This window comes from Vipera berus (assembly GCF_964194415.1).
Source record: "Vipera berus genome assembly, chromosome: 6".
Lineage (NCBI taxonomy): Eukaryota > Metazoa > Chordata > Lepidosauria > Squamata > Viperidae > Vipera > Vipera berus.
The window spans coordinates 89,071,057-89,093,831 of record NC_138208.1 but is presented as its reverse complement, the minus strand read 5'-3'; the positions used below and the strand labels follow the sequence as shown (position 1 = coordinate 89,093,831).

General features: G+C 48.1%; 1 protein-coding gene across 1 annotated transcript in view; it reads right to left on the bottom strand.

Annotated features, from left to right (window-relative positions):
* Nucleotides 1-484: 484 nt before the first annotated feature.
* Nucleotides 485-22,775, bottom strand: part of EXOC4 (exocyst complex component 4) — a 323,699-nt gene continuing 301,408 nt past the window's right edge. The window contains exon 18 of the mRNA XM_081331755.1: nucleotides 485-2,756. Coding sequence (XP_081187881.1) covers nucleotides 2,519-2,756 — 238 coding nt within the window. The 3' untranslated portion in view covers nucleotides 485-2,518. The remainder of the gene's footprint in view (nucleotides 2,757-22,775) is intronic.

Here is a 22,775-nt window from a genome sequence, read left to right as displayed (position 1 = left end):
AGAGAGGAAACAAGGGAGGGAAGGAAGGAAGGAAGGAGGAAGGGATTAAAGTCGGAAGAGAGGGAGGGAGGGAGAAAGAAAGGAAGGAAGGCAGGCAGGCAGGGAAAGAGATGAAACAGCACAGAAAAAAAGTGACCCAGGGCCGTTTTTTCACACTTAACACTGCGGCATCCCCAGGGTCACATGACCACAATCCGGACGCTTGGCCACTGACTCCTATTTACGACGGTCGCAGCATCCCGAGAGGTCCTGTGATTTTCCCCCTTGGGCGACCTTCTGACGAGCAATGAGGGGAAGCCAGATCCGCTCAACGACCGTGCGGCTCCCTTAACGACGGCGGCCAGGAAAGTCGTAAAAGGGGGCAAAAGCCGATTGGACGGACGTCTCGCAAGCGTTCGGCCTCGACCCTGGCGGTTAAGTCGGGGGACGCCCTGTACCCAGTCCTTTGGTGCGCCGAAGGAACCCACAAGGCCACGGAGGAGATTTCCAGAATGATCTTTTTAATATTCCAGTGGAGCCGAGAGGAAAAGTGAGGCGTGGGGTGGGGTGGGGGTGGGGGTGGGGTAGGATGGAAGACCTGGGATCAGATCGGACCGGAGAAAGAGTTTTTTGGCTTCGTCCATTCGAGGGAGCCGTGAGGCAGACAAAGAACGTGGACTCTCCCACAATCAAAAGTTGCCTCTCCCTTCAGATCCTCGAAAATCTTTATAATAAAGCAAGGGGGGGGGGAAACCCCACTGAATTCTCAAAATCAGGCTCTTCTTGCTTAATCCCAATTCCCGCCCCCCCCTCCCCCAAGTAGGCAGAAAGGACCGTGATCAGATCTGAACTAGCCGCGATGGGATCCAGCAAAATGAAAACCCGGGAATTTCTCCCCGACGTCCATCTAGATTAGGGGAGGTCTTCCAACTTGGCCCTTTGATGACTTGTGGACTTCAACTCCCAGAATTCCTCAGCCAGCGTGCCTGGCTGAGGAATTCTGGGAGTTGAAGTCCACAAGTCAAGGGGTCGCTCAAACCTGGCCTTTTGATGACTTGTGGACTTCAGCTCCCAGAATTCCTCAGCCAGCGTGCCTGGCTGAGGAATTCTGGGAGTTGAAGTCCACAAGTCAAGGGGTCGCTCAAATCTGGCCTTTTGATGACTTGTGGACTCCAGCTCCCAGAATTCCTCAGCCAGCGTGCACGCTGGCTGAGGAATTCTGGGAGTTGAAGTCCACAAGTCATCAAAGGACCAGGTTGGAAGAGCCCTGATCTAGATTCCTTCCAGTGTCATTGGCCACCTCGTGGTTTTGGACAGAGGTCGCCGTGGTGGCTTTTCCCCAGTTCGGATCCCTCTGGATCAAACAGACGAGCTTCCCCACCCTTCCGAGCTCAAGAGAAGCAATCCCAGTTGAGATGACACAGATTTAAGGATGCCAGAATATTATCTCGGCTTCCGCCAGTGCCACTGGCAATCCACCCTAACCCTAATCCTGCCAAGGCGGGTCCCAAGACCACGCCGATGGGAAGACATGCCCAAGGCAAGGCAAGCCTCTTCCTCTTCCAATGGGTGCGATGCAAAAAGAAAGCCAAACGATGCCACTAAAGTTCTAACTACGATCTAAAGTTAGCCATAAGGGACGCAAGATCTGGGAGGGATGGAGGGGGAAAAAAATCCTCAATGACATCCCGTGGTTAACTGGAGCCCAGTCGCGCCTGAAGATCGTTGCGATAAATACTGAAAGAAAAGTCAACTGCTTAACAATCTTAACATCGCTGTAGCTGTGTTTGGGAAGAGCGCTGGGCCAGCCAGAAGCCGGTCTGTTGGCATGACGCTGGTTCCTCTCCCCCTTTTTAGAGACCTGAATCTGGAGTTAGAAATGGTTCCTCCGCTTTCCCCCAGTTCAGATCCCTCTGGATCAAACCCGCAAGCTTCCCCACCCTTCCCCACCCCTAAGAGCTCAAGAGAAATAATTCCCCATCGACTGCAACCCAACCCAGTTTATATGCCACGGGTTTAAAGGATGCCAGCCCATCGTCTCGGCTTCTGCTGCTGCCACTGGTAATCCATCCTGGCGAGGCAGGTCCTGAGACCACGCCGATGGGAAGATGCGCAAACCAACCCAGCCTCTTCCAACGGGCGTAATGCAAAAAAACCAAAGCAAAACGGATACGACTAAAAAGTTCTAACTACGATCTAAAGTTAGCCAGAAAGGATGCAAACTCTGGGAGAGGAAGAGAGAGAGAAAAAAATCAATTCGCCGTGCCCACCCACCACCCCAGCAAAGAAGTTAACTGAAAAGCCCAGAACTTTATCCCATAGATCAGGGGTCTTCCAACTTGGCCTTTTGATGACTTGTGGACTTCAGCTCCCAGAATTCCTCAGCCAGCGTGCCCGCTGGCTGAGGAATTCTGGGAGTTGAAGTCCACAAGTCATCAAAGGGCCAAGTTGGAAGACCCCTGCTACAAAGACATTTCCCTTCTCTGCTCCTATCGGCTGTGAAGAATCATGGTGGCTTCGGGTTACTAGCGAGCTAAAACTACACGGTGGTGATCTTCTTGTCCTTGGTGGCTTGTTTAATGGCGGCCTGCTCACAGATGATCTCCTTGAGGCGTTGCAACCTCATGTTTTGCGTGGTCTGGTCCCCCACGCCGGTCTGGCTGCGGTGGAGCAAGCTCAGGGCATGGATGTACTCCAGCTCCGTGTACTTCACGCCTTGGTCCACCACCAGGTTCAGCAGCTCGTCCGCCGTGTTGTAGAGCATCTCGTAGTACTGCCTGAAAGACAAAACCCAGAATTTGCGTCATCATCACCTCACTAATCCTTGCTAAGGTCTTTTCGGGGTTTTGTTTTACTTTTTCCCACCCCTTCAGGTTTTCCGTGAGGCGATATGACAAAAGGAGGTGACTCTTTGGGTGTCCCGTGCCTTGACCAGGAGGTCTTCAGCCGAGAAGGTTTAAGAGGAGGCCTTGGTTTGTGAAGAGGAGGAAAAAAGAAAGGTGGGCAAAAAACCACAGGGAAGTCTCCTACAGGAAAGGGTTTGGGATGCGATGGGATGGGATGGGTTGGGATGCATTCAGATGGGATGGGAGGAATTTGGTTGGGATGGGATGGGTTGGGACGGTTTAGGGTGGGTTGGCATGGGATGGGATGGAATGCGGAATGGGATAGGTTGGGTTGGGATGAGTTGGGTTGGAACGGGATGGCATGGGATGGATTGGGTTGGGATGAGTTTAGTTGGGTTGGGATTGGATGCATTGGGATGAGTGGGGTTGGGATGGGATTCATTGGGATTAGATGGGTTGGGTTGGGATGAGTTTGGTTAGGATTGGATGCATTGGGATGGGATGGGATGGGATGGGTTGGATTGGGATGGGATGGGATGCATTGGGATGGGTTGGGATGAGTTTGGTTGGGATTGGATGCATTGGGATGAGTTGGGTTAGAATGGGATGGGATGCATTGGGATGGGTTGGGTTGGGATGAGTTTAGTTGGGTTGGGTGGGATGCGTTTGGTTGGGATTGGATGCATTGGGATGAGTTGGGTTGGAATGGGATGGGATGCATTGGGATGGGTTGGGTTGGGATGAGTTTAGTTGGGTTGGGTGGGATGCGTTTGGTTGGGATTGGATGCATTGGGATGAGTTGGGTTGGAATGGGATGGAATGCATTGGGATGGGTTGGGTTGGGATGAGTTTAGTTGGTTCGGGACGAGTTGGGCTGGAATCGGATGGGATGCATTGGGATGGGTTGGGTTGGGATGAGTTGGGTTGGGATTGGATGCACTGGGATGAGTTGGGATGAGTTGGGTTGGATTGGGATAGGATACATTGGGATGAGATGGGTTGGGTTGGGATGAGAGAGAATGGGTTGGATTGGATACATTGGGATGGGTTGGGATGGGTTTGTTTGAGATTGGATGCATTGGGCTGGGTTGGGATGAGTTGGGTTGGATCGGGATGGGATGGGATGGGTTGGGATGACTTTGTTTGGGATTGGATCCATTGGGATGAGTTGGGTTGGGATGCATTGGGATGGGTTGGCATGAGTGATTGGGATTGGATGCATTGGGATGAGTTGGGTTGGGATGGGATGCATTGGGATGGGATGGTTTGGGTTGGGATGAGAGGGAATGGGTTGGATTGGATACATTGGTATGGGTTGGGATGGGTTTGTTTGAGATTGGATGCACTGGGCTGGGTTGGGATGAGTTGGGTTGGATCGGGATGGGATGGGATGGGTTGGGATGACTTTGTTTGGGATTGGATCCATTGGGATGAGTTGGGTTGGGATGCATTGGGATGGGTTGGCATGAGTGATTGGGATTGGATGCAATGGGATGAGTTGGGTTGGGATGGGATGCATTGGGATGGGATGGTTTGGGTTGGGATGAGAGGGAATGGGTTGGGATGGGTTGGGATACACTGGGATGGGATGGGAAGGACAAAGAGCAGCCTTCTGTCCAAAACATCTCCTTTTCTGCTCACTCCCTGTAGCCAGTTTCTGAAGTCTACAGATTGTCCTTGGCTGAAAGAGCCCTGAGATCAAAAAAGATGGGCTATCCCCGCTCTGGGTCAAGTTGCTGGCCCAGAAACCCAGCTCCCTCCCTTCCGGACTTACAGTATCTGTCAGTCCTGGGAAGATCAGATTATTTTTAATTAAAATAAAACCGCCACCATTATCAAAGGGAGGAAGCAGCGTTCCTTTTGAGCCGGTTGCAATTGAAAACTCCCACAGCTTGGCCTGTTCTTGCCTTTGGCCAGCGGGGCAAACATTTGGGAAATTATTTGTTGGATGAAGTGCTCGGCTGGGTGTGTTTGCCTCCCTTGTCGGGGGAAATGTACTAATAAATATTGATCAAGAGGCCTTCCTGTTTTCTTTTGCCTAAGCAATTCGATGCGGCCCCTTTCTCCTGATGTTATCAAATAATGAAATGTGGAGGAGGGAGTGAAATCCTCCATGTAAGCCCACTGTCTTTCCTAGGTTTTGCCTCCCTCCGGCAGTCAGAAATATTCCGTCGTAGTTTTGGGGAAAGAGGACAGCAAAAACATTTTGGTAGGAAATGCCACCTTGATTCGATGCCGAGGACACGTTTTAGCAAGCCGGGCCCCTTTTCCTGCTGTTTGTGCTTCAGTGAAACTGACTGGGTCACAGTAGCTACTGGTACTGACCACCAGGGGGCGCTATGGTTCAGACGAGCCCCAATATAGTCCTCGACTTACGACTGTAAATTGCGCCTCGCAATTAAGACTGCATGTTGTGATAGCTGCAAAGCAGGTCACCCTCACGTGACTGACCCGATTTTATGTCTTTTTTTTCCCCTCCCCCAGTGGTTGTAAACTGAATGCAGCAGTTGTAAAGCGAAAACAGCTGCTGTTTAGCGAACCCATTGTTTGCTATGGGCTGATTGTGGCCGTAAACTGGAAGTAAACCCTGGTCTTTTGGGGGAAAAGTTGGCAAATGGTGGTCACGTAACTGGGTAGCAGGTGCCAACTTTGGGAAGCTTGTAACAGGAAACCAACAAACAGCCGCCATGTAGGACGAACAGGCGGAAGAGTAGCGGAGCGCAGCCTTGAACACCAAGCAGCAGTCAGAAGCCTTGATGACAATTCCTTAACGACACAACACATGGACAGACTTCATCGTAGTTTCAGCTGGGAAGCTGAGTCCAAAAACACCAGAGAATTCCTGGAAGCCTCAGACACATCAGCCATCAACAAGCACAGAGAGAGAAATGACATCTACCCAGCCTTCAAAACAAGACAATCAAAAAGCCAAACAGGAAACAGAAAGACCAAAAGACCTCCTCACCAGCAACCAACACCCAGATGAGCAGAAATCAACAGCAAGGTTAACACCAGAGCAGCAGTCAAGTAAAACAATACCCTAATCAAGGAACTATTGATTCAGACAAAGAATCAAATTGTAAAGAGTAGACTAATCAAGGGATCATCAAGGACTGACAGAGCGAACACCACCTCCTTCTAGCACTGATGATGTTCCCTAGTTGGGTCATGAAACGTCTGCAAGAAAGCAACCAAGCCCAGAGAACACCAAGGACCCCACAATTGTAATTGTCCTTCCTCCCTCTCCTCCTCCCCCTCCTCCTCTCCACAAACCCCCCTCCCTTCTAGCACTGATGATGTTACCCAGTTGGGTCATGAAATGTCTGCAAGAAAACCACCCAGCTCAGAGAGCACCAAGGACCCCACAGTTGTTCTCCTCCTCCTCCTCCTCTCCACACACCCCCTTTTAGCACTGATGATGTTACCTAGTTGGGTCATGAAACGTCTGCAAGAAACCCACCAAGTTCAGAGAGCACCAAGGACCGCACAGTTGTAATTGTTCTCCTTCCCTCCCTCTTTCTCCTCCACCCCCTCCTCCACAACCCCCCCCCTCCCTTCTAGCACTGCTGACATTACCTAGTTGGGTCATAAAACGTCTGCAAGAAAACCACCAGGCTCAGAGAGCACCAAGGACCCCACAGTTCCCCTCCTCCTCCTCCTCTCCACACACCCCCTTTTAGCACTGATGATGTTACCTAGTTGGGTAATAAAACGTCTGCAAGAAAACCACCCAGCTCAGAGAGCACCAAGGATCCCACAGTTGTTCTCCTCCTCCTCTCCACACACACCCTTCTAGCACTGATGATGTTACCTAATTGGGTCACGAAACGTCTGCAAGAAACCCACCAAGTTCAGAGAGCACCAAGGACCCCACAGTTGTAATTGTTCTCCTTCCCTCCCTTCCTTCTCCTCCTCTCCACAACCCCCCCCTCCCTTCTAGCACTGATGATGTTACCTAGTTGGGTCATAAAATGTCTGCAAGGAAGCCACCAAGCGCAGAGAGCACCGAGGACCCCAACCCTCAACACTGAGCTACAAACACACAAACATTTAAGACAAAAACCAAAACCCACCCAGGTGCCTGACCCACAGTTACCAATCCATTGGATCATAAAAATTCTTGAGACTCCAACATCCGCTTACCCTGGAGCCTTATAGTTTTGATTCTTCTTCACCACCCCAGAATTCCTTCTGCTAGATGGGGTAGCTATATAAGCTTATTAAAGAAATTAACAACTCTGAAACCTGTCCATACGGCAGCGTGTGCCGGAGTTAAAAGAATCAGCAACGATTCAGCCGAGAGGAAATCCAGGAAATTATATTTTTCAGAGAAAACAAATGAACAATTATGTTGTGATGCTCACGGGCGTCTTGAATCCGCCTCGAAAGTAAAGCACAATTACTGTTTTGTGTTTTGTTTTTTTTTGAGGAGAGGATCTTGGAAGATCAGGGTAGAGAAAACGTACGATTTGAGCAGCAGATTTTAATGGAATAATCATAGACGGAACGCGTGCCAAAGATAACACAGCTAAGCGCTTCCAAATCTTTTTTTTCCCCTTTTTTTTAAAAAAAAAGTAGGATAATTTCCTGGCTGGCTGTCAGACACACACTGCAATCTTACTGAAAAGGTTTTCTTTCTTTCTTTTTCTCAATGCTAAATTAGATTTCTTGGAAAACGGGTGGTTTTTCTATTTTAAAAAAAAGGAAAAGAAAGAAAGAATCGAAAACGAACTCAGAAGTCAAGATTTAACTGCAGGAAGAGGAGACCAGAGAGACGGATACAGAGAAAAACTGAGGTAATAAATCGAGAGAAACCAAAGCCAGAGGTGGTGAATGACTTATTATTGATGAATCCTGTACGGTTTGGAGATTAAGAAACTGTGTAAATTATCAAATCTATTTTTCCCCCCTTCCTCGGGGAAGAAGGCTGATCATGATTAAGTCGAGAAAATCACCTTGGCAGGCTTGGTTTTGTCTTGGGTTAGAGGTGAAAATTAGCATTTAAATGGACAGAAGGCCTGACGGCACTCAAGGGAGATTGTTTCACTGCGACCGCCTCGCCAAATGAGATTATTATTATTATTTTAATATCTCAGGGGGGTTTCTGGGAGGCCCTGCCTGATCACTTCTCCCCCACAAAGCCTTTCCTGAGAAGAAGGGAGAGGAATACAAAAAAAAAATCACTCATGTCTGCGTTAAACAAAATAAGGTTCTAGTTCAAGATTTTGGATCTGCGTTGTGTAAAATGAGGAAACTCAACATTCAGGTGGCGATGTCACCTCATAAAGCAGAGGTCTTCAAACCCGGCCCTTTGATGACTCGTGGACTTCAACTCCCAGAATTCCTCAGCCAGGCACCCTGGCTGAGGAATTCTGGGAGTTGAAGTCCACGAGTCATCAAAGGGCCGGGTTTGAAGACCCTGTCATAAAGCTTCTCCAAGGACAGGGCTAGAGAGAACTTTCAGGTCAGAGAGCAAGAATCCCATTTTTAAGGCCTCATATGGTCCATCTCTTTTTGGATTTGATGCCTTCTAGAGAAGTTTGAATACCACGCGACTTAGAACTTGACTCGTTTCTCAACCTTGGCCACTTTAAGAAGCCTGGACTTCAACTCCCAGAATTCCCCAGCCAGCATGAGCAGGGCTAGAGAGTTAACTTCCAGGTCAGAGAGCAAGAATCCCATTTTTAGGGCCTCATATGGTCCATCTCTTCTTGGATTTGATGCCTTCTAGAGAAGTTTGAATACTACTCAACTAAGAACTTGACTCGTTTCTCAACCTTCGCAACTTTAAGACGTCTGGACCTCAACTCCCAGAATTCCCCAGCTAATTCTGGGAATTGAAATCCAGTCTTCTTAAACTTGCAAAGATTGAAAACCATACAATAAACAATTATGGAACTAGGTTAAGTTTAGCCTAATGAAGAGAAGGCTTAGGGGAAGACTTGAGAGCATATTCCAATATTTGAGGGGCTGCCACAAAGAAGAGGCGGTCGACTTATTTTCCAAAAGGAGCTGAAGGCAGGACAAGAAGCAACGGATGGAAACTAGTCAAGGAGAGAAGCAACCTAGAACTAAGGAGGAACTTCCTGACAGTGAAAACAATTAATCAGTGGAACAACCTGCCTCCAGAGGTTGTGGGTGCTCCATCACTGGACGATTTCAAGAAGAGATTGGACAACCATTTGTCTGAAATGGTTCTAGCCTCTTCTGAAAAACCTCCTGTGATGGAAAGCCCACGATTTCTGGAGGGAAGCTGTTCCACTGGTTAATTGTCCTCACTGTTTCTCCTTAATTCCAGGTTGCTTCTCTCTTTGGTCAGTTTCCAACCATTGTTTCTCAACCTTCCCTCTGGTGCTTTGGTGAATAACGTGACCCCCTCCTCTTCTTTGTGGCAGCCCCTCAGATACTGGAAGACTGCTATCGCATCTCCCCTATTTCTTTTCTTTAGACTGGCCAAACCCAAGTCCTGCAACCCTTTTTTCATATGTTTTAGTCTCCAGGCCTTGGATCATCTTAGTTGCTCTTCTGTGAATTTTTTCCCCCAAACTCTCAACATCTTTTTCGTGATGTGGTGACCCAAATTGGCTGCAGTATTCCAGGTGTGGCCTCGCTAGGGCTTTATAAAGCGGTACTAATACTGGTATAAGGATTCCTGCTTTGGCTAGGGGCTGGACTAGAAGATCTCCAAAGTCCCCTTCAGCCCCAGGGGTCTATGTCTGCCTGTGTCCCACTGATGACAACCAAGCCAAACTCAACAGTCCACAAAATCTTGGCGCATTCAAGTTCCTCTTTAGTTGGAGAGCCTGCATGACGAAGGAAATTTTATTATCAGCAAATTGTCGCATCCCGAGAGAGCGTTCCTCCTCCTCCTCCGTCTGTCTTAGGAAAAGAAACTCTTAAGATTATCTACCATTTTGCCTACCGAAAGCACAACTGGCTAATGAGGCCGGGCGCAGGTTAATTAGAAAAAAGACAGTGGCGTCTCCTGCACTTTTAAAACGGGGGTCCCCTTCGGCTCCCTCCGTAGAATATTCAGCAAGAAAACCTCTTTATTTCACACACACACACAGACACACACCGCCCCGAGTGGAGCTTTATTATAGGACATTAAAGGAACAAACCCCTTCTGCACTTATCTAAATCTTTAATTAGTTCTATAATATACCGATGGTATCAGGCCTAATTAAATTTATACAGATAAAAAGGGCAATGAAATCCTAACCAAGTGTGCTGGAAAGTACATTATTAAACAGCAAATTTAATGGTTCACGCCGATAAGTGCAATTTCCCCACACAAAAACCTAAATTCAATTTGGGGCTTTGGGTTCAAAATTGATTTTGCATGTGCAAATCGCTGCAGGGGGTGGCGGGGAAGGGGTGGGGGAGAAGGCGAAGGGGAGGGGCGATCTTGTTGACATATCGGGGGGGGGGAAAACTGCTAATCCACCCTATTTAAACACCCCCTTATTAAACGCTCGAGACTTCTCCGGAATCAGAGGGAGGGAAACGGGGGGGGTGGCGGGGGGGAGGGAGAAGGGAATTTGTACTTTTTAAAGGCAGAAATGGTCAAAGTCGGACGCCGGCTTACGAAGAATATTAAGTGATTTCGCTCCCTGCGAAAGAGGGGAAGAGATGGAGAACGTAAGGTGAAGTCAGCACTTTTGCCCGCCAGTCAGCAGAAAACAGAACACAATTTTAGCTTCCCGCTGGGAAGGAGCGACTCAGGCCTCCGCAGAGAATGGGAATCGTTTTGCAGTTGCACTCAAGGGCCTGATGCTGGCACCGCCGTCAAAAAAAAAACAAGAGAGAGAAATGACTACAGCTGCAATAATCTGTTAAGCACAGAACACTTGCAGTCACTAACTGTGTGCAAGACTCTCTTTGTGACCAGAAGAGAATATTTGTAGCCCTAGGGTTGAACTGTGGGGTCCTTGGTGCTCTCTGGGCTGGGTCGTGAAAGTGCTAGAAGGGAAGGGGAGCTGCGGAGGAGGAGGAGGAGGAGGAGGAGGAGGAGGAGGAGGACTGTGGGATCCTTGGTGCTCTCTGGTGGTTTTCTTGCAGACATTGCATGACCTAATTGAGTAACATCATCAGTATTAGAAGGGAGGAGGAGCAGGAGGAGGAAGAGGAGGAGGAGGAGAAAGAGAAAGAGAAAGAGAAGGACCATGGGATCCTTGGTGCTCTCTGAGCTTGGTGGTTTTCTTGCAAACGTTGCATGACACAATTGGGTAACATCATCAGTATTAGAAGGGAGGAGCAGGAGGAGCAGGAGGAGGAGGAGAAAGAGAAGGACCGTGGGATCCTTGGTGCTATTTGGGCTTGGTGGTTTTCTTGCAGATGTTGCATGACCCAACTGGGTAACATCATTAGTATTAGAAGGGACAAGGAGGAGGAGGAGGAGGAGGAGGAAGAGGAGGAGGAGGAGGAGGAGGAGGAAGAGGAGGAAGAGGAGGAGGACCGTGGGATCCTTGGTGCTTTCTGAGCTTGGTGGTTTTCTTGCAGACGTTTCATAACCCAGCAAGGTAACATCATCAGTGTTAGAAGGGGTTTGTTCTCTCTTTATATACCAGAGGTTTGCCCTATCATTGTTGGCGGGAGTGTTCTTGCTGGTTTCTTGTTGTTTACTGTTCATTTGTCTGAGTTGATATGTCCTTGATTGGACTGGTGATTACGGCTTGGTTGCCAGACTAGTAATAGAATAACAGAATTGGAAGGGACCTTGGAGGTCATCTAGTCCAACCCCCCTGCTCAGGCAGGAAACCCTATACCATCCCAGACAAATGGCTGTCCAGACTCTTCTTAAAAACTTCCAGTGTTGGGGAATTCACAGCTTCTGGAGGCAGGTTGTTCCACTGGTTAATTGTTCTAACTGTCAGGAAGTTTCTCCTTAGTTCCAGGTTGCTTCTCTCCTTGATGAGTTTCCATCCGTTGCTTCTTGTCCTGCCTTCGGGCGCTTTGGAGAATTGCTTGACTCCCTTCTCTGTGACTATCCTTCAAATATTGGAATAATATCAATAGCGTCAACCTCTAATCTAGCCTGGTATTGATGGCTGGTGAGCAGCTGTTTGGGTCTTTTTGTTTCCTTCTTAGCTTTTTGATCGTCTCCTTTGAACGGTATGTAGACGTCGTTGATCTCTTTGTGCCTGTTGATGGCTGAAGTGTTCGAGTGCCAGGTTCCCGGGAATTCTCTAGTCTTTTGAGCTTGGCCTAGGCTTGGTCTAGGATGCTCACCATTTCCCAGTTGAAACCATGATTGGGTTTGTCCATGTATTCTTCAATTCACATCTTCTGACTGCTAGTTGGTGTTTACGGATGTGCTCAGCTATACTTCTGCCTATGTGTCGTACATGGTAGCGACTGCCTTCCTGACGCATGAGATGAATGATCCCCTACTCAGCGCTGAAGGGACTACAACTTCTAAGATGTGCCAGCTGGGAAGCCTGACACCTACAGCCTCAAAGCGGCAGAAAGGCAGCCAAATCTGAGGTCCCGCTCGAAGCCCGAAGACTTGCCACGTGCTTGCAAGAGCTGACCCCCGGGCTCCGTTTGATGGCTAATCCCATTCTCGGTAGACGGGATTGGAAGGGAGGAAGAGGGTCGATGGTTGAAATGCGAAACAGGGGGCAAGCCAGCTAAATGGATTTTATTTGACAAACGCCAGCTTAGCCACAATTTGCAGGAAACTCCAAAGTAATGAGATTTAAACCCATGCTGTCGCAGTGTAAAAACCCCGGTCTATCAGGTGGAGCAGCGGCCGCCAGCTTTTTGGGCACCACGGACTGGATAGAGGTTTTTCCGTGGAGGGGGCAGGGTTTCGCTTCTTTGTGTGGCCTGGTGGCCGGTCCACACACCAGGGGTTAGGGACCTCCAAGGCAGAACGATGCAGATCTAGTGCTGGTTGTTGTGTGGAAGGGTCTCACTGCACAGCCCACCTGTTGTGATTCCTCGCCAGCCTGTGGATCCGGCAGCTGAGTCTGAGGAATCAGAGGAGGAGGAAGAGGAGGGGCCCGGAGTGACATCAGAGTCAGAGGAAGGCTCTGAGGAGCTCCAAGACTCACACTCGGACAAGGAGCCTGGCCCCTCTACTCGCGCTCAGGCTGAGACACAGCTGTGCTGGGAGCCCGAGTCAGACAGCGACGAAGCACAGTTGGGAAATATCCAGGATGCACGAAAGCACCGGCAAGAGAAGCGAGCAGGACAGAGGAACGCAATGGGGCGGCTCCAAAGGCAAAGGAGAAGGCATTAGGAAGCCACGCCTGGGCTGCATTAGAAAAGGGAAGGTGTGGGAGGTGCTGGTTGACGCAGACCACCGTTCGTGTTGAGGACTGTGTTTGTTTGCCTTGGCACATTGACTCGGGTCTGTGAGAATAAACGGGGTTGGTTTTTTCTTGCGGTTCCTGCCTGTTTCCGCGTTTTGAGCAGAACAAGGACTCACCTAGGCTGGGACAGAACACCACCGACCCACCGTCTCCGTCTCTCTCTCTCTCTCTCTCTTTCTGTCTGCACTTTTCCTGCCCTCAGTACCAACGCTCAAGACGCACCGTCTCTGTTAGCAGCCATTATCTATTCTTAGTTTGCAGGTTTGCAGCATCTGAGCAAAGGAGAAAGGGAGGGTGCACACGTTGAGACCACACGTCTAATGTGTGAAATTTCGGGGCGCTTCCATCAGGCAGCACACGCAGATGCCACTCACAAGGCTTCTTCCACAGCCTCCATCTGGCAGATATGCTAATCCCGAGGCACGAATGAAAAGAGTCTGCCCTCCACAGCACCCGGAAATGATTTTTAAAAAAAAAACAACAACGCTGCTTTTTCTAACAGGAGGTTTCGAAGGGAGGATATTTTTCCCCCCGGGGTCAAGATTTAGCACTTGCACCTTGGCTTACAACCGTTCGTTTAACCCACGTTCGGGATGTGGAAACCTGTGTAGCTGGAGACGGGGGTGTAGTTGCACACAACAGCAGATTTGTGCGTGCACAGATATACTCTCTCACTTGTGATCTCTAGTCTGTTAAGATGGTGGCGCTCCAATTTCAATTCCAGTTGGAGGAGCTACGACCCAAAGTCCCAAGGACTTTCTTCTCCTTCTTGGTCCAGCCGGACAAGAAGAGCAACAGAGAAGAGCAACAAAGAGGATTGGGGGACTGGAGGCTAAAACCTATAAGGAACGGTTGCTGGAATTGGGCATGTCTAGTTTAATGAAAAGGACGAGGGGGGACATGATAGCCGCCTTCCAGTATCTCAGGGGCTGCCCCAAAGAGGAGGGAGTCAAGCTATTCTCCAAAGCGCCCGAAGGCAGGAGAAGAAGCAACGGATGGAAACTAACCAAGGAGAGAAGCAACCTGGAACTAAGGAGAAACTTCCAGACATTGAGAACTAAATTAACCAGTGGAACTCCTTGCCTCCAGAAGCTGTGAATGCTCCAACAGTGGAAGTTTTTAAGAAGAGACTGGACAGCCGTTTGTCTGAAATGGTATAAGGTTTCCTGCCCGAGCAGGGGATTGGACTAGATGACCTTCCATCTTCTTCTTCTTCTTCTTCTTCTTCTTCTTCTTCTTCTTCTTCTTCTTCTTCTTCTTCTTCTTCTTCTTCTTCTTCTTCTTCTTCTTCTTCTTCTTCTTCTTATTATTATTATTATTATTATTATTATTATTATTATTATTATTATTATTATTATTATTATTATTATTATTATTATTATTATTATTATTACATTTGTTGCTCCACCCAAAACCAGGGATGACCACCTGCTACTGGGAGCATCAAACAGAAAGCTTCATGGAACTGTGCACGGACCAAGATTTATGGAAATGAAGGATAAGGTGCCCAATTTATAAACTCTATTTGGCAGAGGGGACACACCAGAAGATGTGTTTTGTACGCTCAGATTTCGCCGAAGCTAATGAGAGAGATTTTTGTTCGTTCTACACAGGCTTGTGCCAGTTCTGGCTCAAACTCAACTGGCTGGGTCCAAAAACCTCTTCCATATTTTTCCATTTGGTTGGCACGTTCTTCACGAGCGTCCTTCGGTTTTTTGGCTTGGCCGTAACACAACTTGCCAGCCTGTCTGTCGTTTGCCAAGGGTCTGAAGTACCTAATCCGGGAGTGTGTGACAAGCTAGGATGGGTTCTTGGACAAGCCTGCGTTGCTGACTTCAAATCCCTGGTTGCTTCATTAGTGACTTCTAAGCAGCCCTAGAAGTCCTTGGGAAAGCCATTGTCTCAGCTGCCAAACGAGGTTGCCTCACCCCTCACCATGAAGTCTGCAAGAGCTATAAGGGTAGGCAAATGTTCACGAAAGGAGGGCCCTCAAAAGAAGCCAGCATTCAGGAAGGGAAACCAGATTCAATTGTGGCCGTTAAGTCATGGACTGCCTGTGGAAGGTCATCCAAGAGCCGTTGACTGCCAGCTAATGATGGCGTTAGTTCAGGGTTTTGAGTTGATTCCACACCACAAATGGTTAGTGGTCTCACACTGTCCAAAAATTTTGTCTTCTGTGCTGGGCAGTAGTAATGACGACGATGATGAATTGGAGCAATTCGGAAATTCGGATTGGAGGCTAAAGTATATAAGGAACGGTTGCTGGAATTGGGGATGTCTAGAGAAGGACGAGGGGGGACATGACAGCAGTCTTCCAGTATCTCAGGGGCTGCCCCAAAGAAGAGGGAGTCAAGCTAGTCTCCAGAGCACCTGAAGGCAGGACAAGAAGCAACGGATGGAAACTCATCAAGGAGAGAAGCAACCTGGAACTAAGGAGGAATTTCCTGACAGTGAGGACAATTAACCAATTAACAACAACAATAATAATGATAATGATGTTGGAAGGTACCTTGGGGGTCATCTAGTCCAACCCCCTGCTCAGGCAGGAAACCCTATACCATTTCAGACAAAGGGCTGTCCAGTCTCTTCTTAAAAACTTCCAGTGTTGGAACATTCACCGTTTCTGGAGGCAGGTAGTTCCACTGGTTAATTGTTCTAACTGTCAGGAAGTTTCTCCTTAGTTCCAGGTTGCTTCTCTCCTTGGTTAGTTTCCATCCGTTGCTTCTTGTCCTGCCTTCGGGAGCTTTGGAGAACAGCTTGACTCCCTCTTCTTTGGGGCAGCCTCTGAGATACTGGAAGACTGCTATCATGTCACCCCTGGTCCTTCTCTCCATTAAACTAGACATGCCCAATTCCAGCAACCGTTCCTTGTGTGTTTTAGCCTCCAGTCCCCTGATCATATTTGTTGCTCTTCTCTGCACTCTTTCCAGAGTCTCAGCGTCTTTTTTTACATCGCGGTGACCAAAACTGGATGCCGCATTCCAAGTGTGGCAAAGTGGTATTAACATTATGTCAAAAAGTAATGTGGTATTGTAGTTTTCTAATGTGTATGATAAAGTTCTGTGCGAGTGTCTGTCACTGATAATCAAACGGGGGTTTGTTTCCGAACTGCCCTCGTAAATGCAGTCATGTTTGACTCTTGCTGATTCTATGGACCAGGTCCCTCAACCTCTTCTGATTTTACATCATTTCTTTGAATTGTTCCACGCTCTCTCCGCTGTCAGCTTTGATGGTGTCTTTTGTTGAATCGTTTGAAACCGTTGAAATTCTCCCTTGCAATGTTCAAAGTGGGCATGGCACGTATACGAGGCAGGGGTTATTATGGGATGGAGAGAAGCACCTCCAGCCACGGAGAAGACCTCGTTAGACCTGGCTTAGCCCAGCGAAGTGCCATTGTTCGCTTTCAGAAGAAAGGCAGGCCATAAATCAAATCAGAACAAATCCAATAATCAAGCGTTAACTTTCAGATCGGAAGTGATGGGTGAAATAAAAGGCAAGATGGTTTTAATGCTCCTAAATCTATTCTCCTCTATTAGAACATGTATTTGGGGGACAGAGGTAGTACTTGACTGGATGGTCTCAAAGGGGAACGACAAAAGAAATTTAAAGAAAAAGAGCTAAGCTGAGCAAAACAGCGATGGCTGAAGATGAATAACAGAATAACAGAGTTGGGAGGGACCTTGGAGGCCATCTAGTCCAACCCCTTTGCTCAAGCGGGAATCCCTAAACCAGACTGCGCTGTGGATGGTGTTGCGTTCAGGTTTTTAAGGATTTTTTAAGGTTACTATGGAGATTCTCCTTCATCCAGGTCATGGTTGTCCCAAAGGTGCTTGTTCAGGAGGCAACTGGACTTTCTTCGTTTTTCCTTGAAGACGTTTCGCGTCTCATCCAAGAAGCTTCTTCAGTTTTGACTGGATGCTGGAGGAGGCGAGGATTTAATTTCTACTATGGTAGGGATCTCCCTAAGCTCCAAGAACCAAAACTCAAAATCTGTAGAATTGTTTATTCCACCGAAGAATTGTCCCCCTGGCCAGAACTGAAGGTGTAGTAGACCCCGAGTCATGTCACACAACCAGATGTTGACTGACGAGGACAGATGCTGCGGTTTGTCCCAAAGCTTCTCTTCCCAGCTTTTGAATGGAACTGGATTCTCTGGCATCAAGCCTGCACAGCTGGCAAGCTCTGGCAACAAGAAGCACTTGGACTTCTGGAAACATCTGTATTGTTAGTAAGGGAGTGCAATGAAATCCTGAAACTCTCCCAAACGAATTATCCATCTTATACCTAGTGTGGTTAAGCAGTTATCAGTGATCTAGATCAACATACCTAGCATAATTGAGCAATTATCTATGATCTAGATCAACTTAGATCTAGCAGTTATGGAATTATCAGTGATCTAGATCAACTTATACTTGGCATAGTTGAGCAATGATCTATGATCTAGATCAACATATCAGGCATAGTTGAGCAATGATCTATAATCTAGATCAACTTATACCTGGCGTGGTTGAGCAATGATCAATGATCTCTAGATCAACTTATACCTGGCGTGGTTGAGCAATGATCTACGATCTAGATCAACTTATACCTGGCGTGGTTGATCAATGATCAATGATCTCTAGATCAACTTATACCTGGCATGGTTGAGCAATGATCTATGATCTAGATCAACTTATACCTAGCATAGTTAAGCAATTATCAGTCATCTAGATCAGGGGTTCCCAACCACCTGGCTGTGGACTCGTAATGGTCCGTGGCTTGTTAGGAACTGGGCCACACAGCTGAAAATGAATGGCAGGCAAGCAAAACTGCGTACGCCCTGAGTCTAGGTTGCATGCTTCTTCTCTCCCCCCTGCCCCCCAGTCAGTGGGAAAATTGTCTTCCAAGAAACCGGTCCCTGATGCCAAAAAGGGATCTACGCTGATCTAGATCAATTTGTTGTGATTCAGTGTCAGCCTGTGATACCGGCAGCTGAGTCTGATGATTCTGAAGAGGAGGAGGAGGAGGGGTTTGGAGAGCCTTTGGTGTCAGAGGGAGGCTCTGATGCACTGCAGGACTCTCAGCCTGGCCCCTCCCATCATGTTCCTCATCAGACTCAGCCGTGTGAGCACGAGGTATTGGACGTAGATGATTCACAGCTGGATCTATTCAGGGATGCTAGGAGCAGGAGGCAATCCAGCAGAGCAGAACAGAGAAAGGTAATGAGGCAACTCGGTGAGAGGAGGAGAAGGCAATGAGAAGCCACGCCTTGGGACTGCTGATAAAAGGGGAAGGTGTGGGAGGTGCTGGTTGCTGAAGGCAACTATTTGAAGGTCTTCTGCTAGAGTCCTGGTCTGTTATTCCTGTTTAACTCTTGTTTGAACTTTTGATTTCTTTGTAAATAAATTTGGTTGGGTGTTTCCAGCCTGTTGACTATAAAAAGGGGTTGTCCCTGACATTCAAACAGGGCCGGTCGTAGGCTGGAACAGAACATAATTTACATCTAGCATAGTGAAGCAATTATCTATTAAGTAGATCAAGTTAAGCAATTATCAGTTACTGAGATCAACCTATATCTAGCGTAGTTAAGCAAGTGTCAATTATTTGAATCAATTTACGCCTGTTAACAATGATCTAGATCAACTCATACCTACTGAAGTTAAGACAAGAGTCTCCTTCTTAGGACCCACCTTCCCAAGCTTTTCCCGGACTCAGGAATCTCTTCTGGGATAATACTACTTCCTCTCTTAACCAAGGTCTGTTGGACAACCCATCATACGTGGATTCCATCTGACAATTCTGCCACTGCCTAAAACCGAGTGACAGAAGCTTCCCCCCCCCGCCCCCGCCTTTGATCTCCCAAAGGGAACAGTCCCAGTGAGGAAAGAGTCCAGGAAAACAAAGAGGGGTGTGTGTGTGTTCAGGCTTAATCCATCACAATTGGAGCTCTTTGGGTCCCCCCCATCCCCATGTAGGCTTCATGCTAATTAACACTGTGCTAAGATCAGAGCACCATAGAAACAGGAAGGAAGACCACAAACAAGGGAAATTACATAGGAGGATATTTAGGGAGCCATGTTCTTAATGGCAAAAAATAATACCAGTTTTCTTTCTTTCTTTTCGTCGGGAACATAAAGCAGAATTCAAGCTGACCTCATTAAAACGAGGCTTAAGCTTGTCGGGCCTTCAGCCTCCAATGGGCTTAGCACATTTCAACGGTTGTGCCTTCCTTCCTAAATTAGTCTGAATATTGAGGTCCTCAACTTTTGCAACCCAATATGGGTAGGGTGGGGTGGGGGGGACAGGGGAGCCGTGCACGTGCAGCTCGACATGCGCAAGTTGAGCTGCACGCGTGTGCGCACACAGCCGTGCACGTTGAGCTAACTGAAATATGCAACTTCATTCACTGTCGTCAGTTCCGTGGAGAAAAAAGTGAAATTAAGAAGTTCCTGGCACTTGCCTGCGGTGGCCACTAGATGGCAGCCGTGCATTGCCAAACCGCCACTGTTGTATTGTGGTACTGCAGAGAGAGAGAGAGAGAGAGAGAGAGAGAGAGAGACAGACAGACAGACAGACAGACAGAGACAGACAGAGACAGAGAGAGAGAGGAAAAAGAGAAGGGAAAAGACAAAGAGAGAGAAAGGAGAAGAAAGGAGAAGAAAAAGTAGAACGAGAAGGAGAGAAGGCAAAAGAAACAGGAACAAGAAAGAAAAGAAAGGAAAAGAAAAAGAGAAAAAGAAAAAGAAAGCAAAAGGGAGAAAGAGAAAGAAAAAAGAGGAAGTGTGTGTGTGTGTGTGTGTGTGTGTGTGTGAGAGAGAGAGAGAGAGAGAGAGAGAGAGAGAGAGAGAGAGAGAGAGAGAGAGAGAGAGAGAGAGAGAGAGAACTCTGCCTGTCCATGGATCCATTTCTATCTTTTTTCATTGTCACTTTGCTTTTTTTAAAAAAAAGTTTAAGTCTCCCCGCCCCAAAATAAAGTTTAAAATAAAAAAAGGGGGGGGGGAATTTAAAGGCCACATTTGGAAGTTTACATAAAGCAATAATAAAATAAAACCAAAAAATATTTTTTTTAACTTTTCTTTATACTTTGCTTTGCATTTGTTTTGGTAGTCATCTGTGTGGGTGTATTTTTTTTTAAAGGGTTTGAGGTCCCGTCCCCCCCCCTCCGCAAACTTTGTATTAAAATAAAGTTTCAATTGTTTAGTTTTTTTTAAAGATTTTTTTTAAAAAAACCCCACATTTGGACGATTTTGCAGAAGATCTCAAAAGGCAAGGATTATTAGGAAGCGGACATGCCAACTTAAAAGTGGGCGCAACTGGTGCCCCAACTTGGCTTTTAAATTTGGTTTTTTTAAAAAAAAATTGGCACGGTTTACAAACGTTAACCGTTTTCCTATTTCTCTTTCTATATGACCTGTAAGCCGCCCGCGGTCGCTTTATCGGAGAGATTGGGCGGCATATAAATTTAATAAGTGAATGACTAAACTTGGTCTTGGAGCTTCAAGCGACGCCAACCTCTCCTTCTGTTTCCAAGCTGTGATTGGCGTGCCAGTTGCCAACCACACATGCCCAGCCTGTGGTTGCCTGCCAAAAAACCTGGCCTAATTCAGTTAACATTCCAAGGAGGGGGGGAGGAAGAGAAGAAGTGGGGCGGGGGGAGAGAGAAATCATTTTGAAAAGAAAACATTGAATTTCAGGATGCTCTATCCCAGGGGTAGGCCACCTTGGCTCTTTTATGACTTGTGGACTTCAACTCCCAGAATTCCTGAGCCAGCCATGCTGAGGGGAAAGGGAGAGGTTTCCAAGCTGAGCCATGCTGGCTCAGGAATTCTGGGAGTTGAAGTCCACAAGTCATGAGGGAGCCATAGTTCCCCCATGCTGGCTCAGGAATTCTGGGAGTTGAAGTCCACGAGTCATGAGAGGGCCATTGTTCCCCCACGCTGGCTCAGGAATTCTGGGAGTTGAAGTCCACGAGTCATGAGGGGGCCATACTTCCCCCATGCTGACTGAGGAAATCTGGGAGTTGAAGTCCACGAGTCATGGGGGGGCCATAGTTCCCCCATGCCGGCTCAGGATTCTGGGAGTTGAAGTCCACAAGTCATGAAGGGGCCATAGTTCCCCCATGCTGACTGAGGAATTCTGGGTGTTGAAGTCCACGAGTCATGAGGGGGCCATAGTTCCCCCATGCCGGCTCAGGATTCTGGGAGTTGAAGTCCACGAGTCATGAGGGGGCCATATTTCCCCCATGCCGGCTCAGGATTCTGGGAGTTGAAGTCCACGAGTCATGAGGGGGCCATAGTTCCCCCATGCTGACTGAGGAATTCTGGGAGTTGAAGTCCACGAGTCATGAAGGGGCCATAGTTCCCCCATGCCAGCTCAGGATTCTGGGAGTTGAAGTCCACAAGTCATGAAGGGGCCATAGTTCCCCCACGCTGGCTCAGGAATTCTGGGAGTTGAAGTCCACGAGTCATAAAAGAGCCGAGGTTGCCTAACCCTGCTCTATCCCAAGGACATAATGAAGGTCCCTGGGCTGTTTTGCGGCTGTGCAATTTCCCCACATTGTCGGCGTTAGCGTGACAAGATGGTTCCCCGTATGAGGCTCCCAATAATTGGAGTTATGAGTGGGCTCTGTTGTTTCCCCCCCCCCATGTAATTTGGGGAGGGGGGGAAGGAAGAAGGGAGAGAGGGGGGGATTATGGGGCTATCCATTTCTCGGTGCACAGGGTGTGTGTGTTACAACACAGCTTTTTTTTTTTTTGCAAAGTCCAGATCCCTGACAACCCCCACCCGCACACCCCCTCTTCAGATATCCTTATGAATATTTCATTTTCTCAGCTGTCCATGCCTGAAATAACTAATGTCAAGATTAAAGAGACAATCAGCCGGTCCATGGCGTATCTGTTTGCAGAATCGATGCAAATCCGAATGCTGGCTTCCATTAACCCTGCAGCCAATCCTTGGCCTGTGCCAAAGGATTCCGGAATTAGGTCGGCATAAATCACCTAAGCCGAGTTTTGACCCACACGCACACATACAAACGCACAAAACACACAGGAACGCAGGAGGCAGGATTTGCAGCATTAAGTAACCCCCAGTTTGCGGGTTAGGGAAAGAGGAGGTCCCCTCAACCTGAATGGGTGGGAGCAAAGAGCGCCCCGGTGCATGCAAGCCGTTGCTTCGCTTGCCGGGCCTGCGGAGATGGAGCAAACGGCTAAGGTGTTGTGAAAGGGCTAGAAGCGTCACAGCAGGAGCAGAGATGGGATATCAGGATTAAGAAGTAGTTTGGGCTCTGGTTAAGGCACCAGGTTGAAAACCAGGAGGAGGTGAGTTCTAGTCCAGCCTTGCGCATGAAGGCCGGCTGGGTGACTTTGGGCCAATCACCAGGTGAAAGCGAGTTCTAGTTCCCCCTTAGGCATGAAAGCCGGCTGGGTGACTATGGGCCAATCACCAGGAGACACTGAGTTCTAGTCTCACTTTGGGCATGAAAGCTGGCTGAGTGATGTTGGGCCAATCACCAGGTGAAAGCAAGTTCTAGTTCCCCCTTAGGCATGAAAGCCAGCTGGGTGACTTTGGGCCAATCACCAGGAGGTGAATTCTAGTTCCACCTTAGCCATGAAAGCTGGCTGGGTGACTTTGGGCCAATCACCAGGAGAAG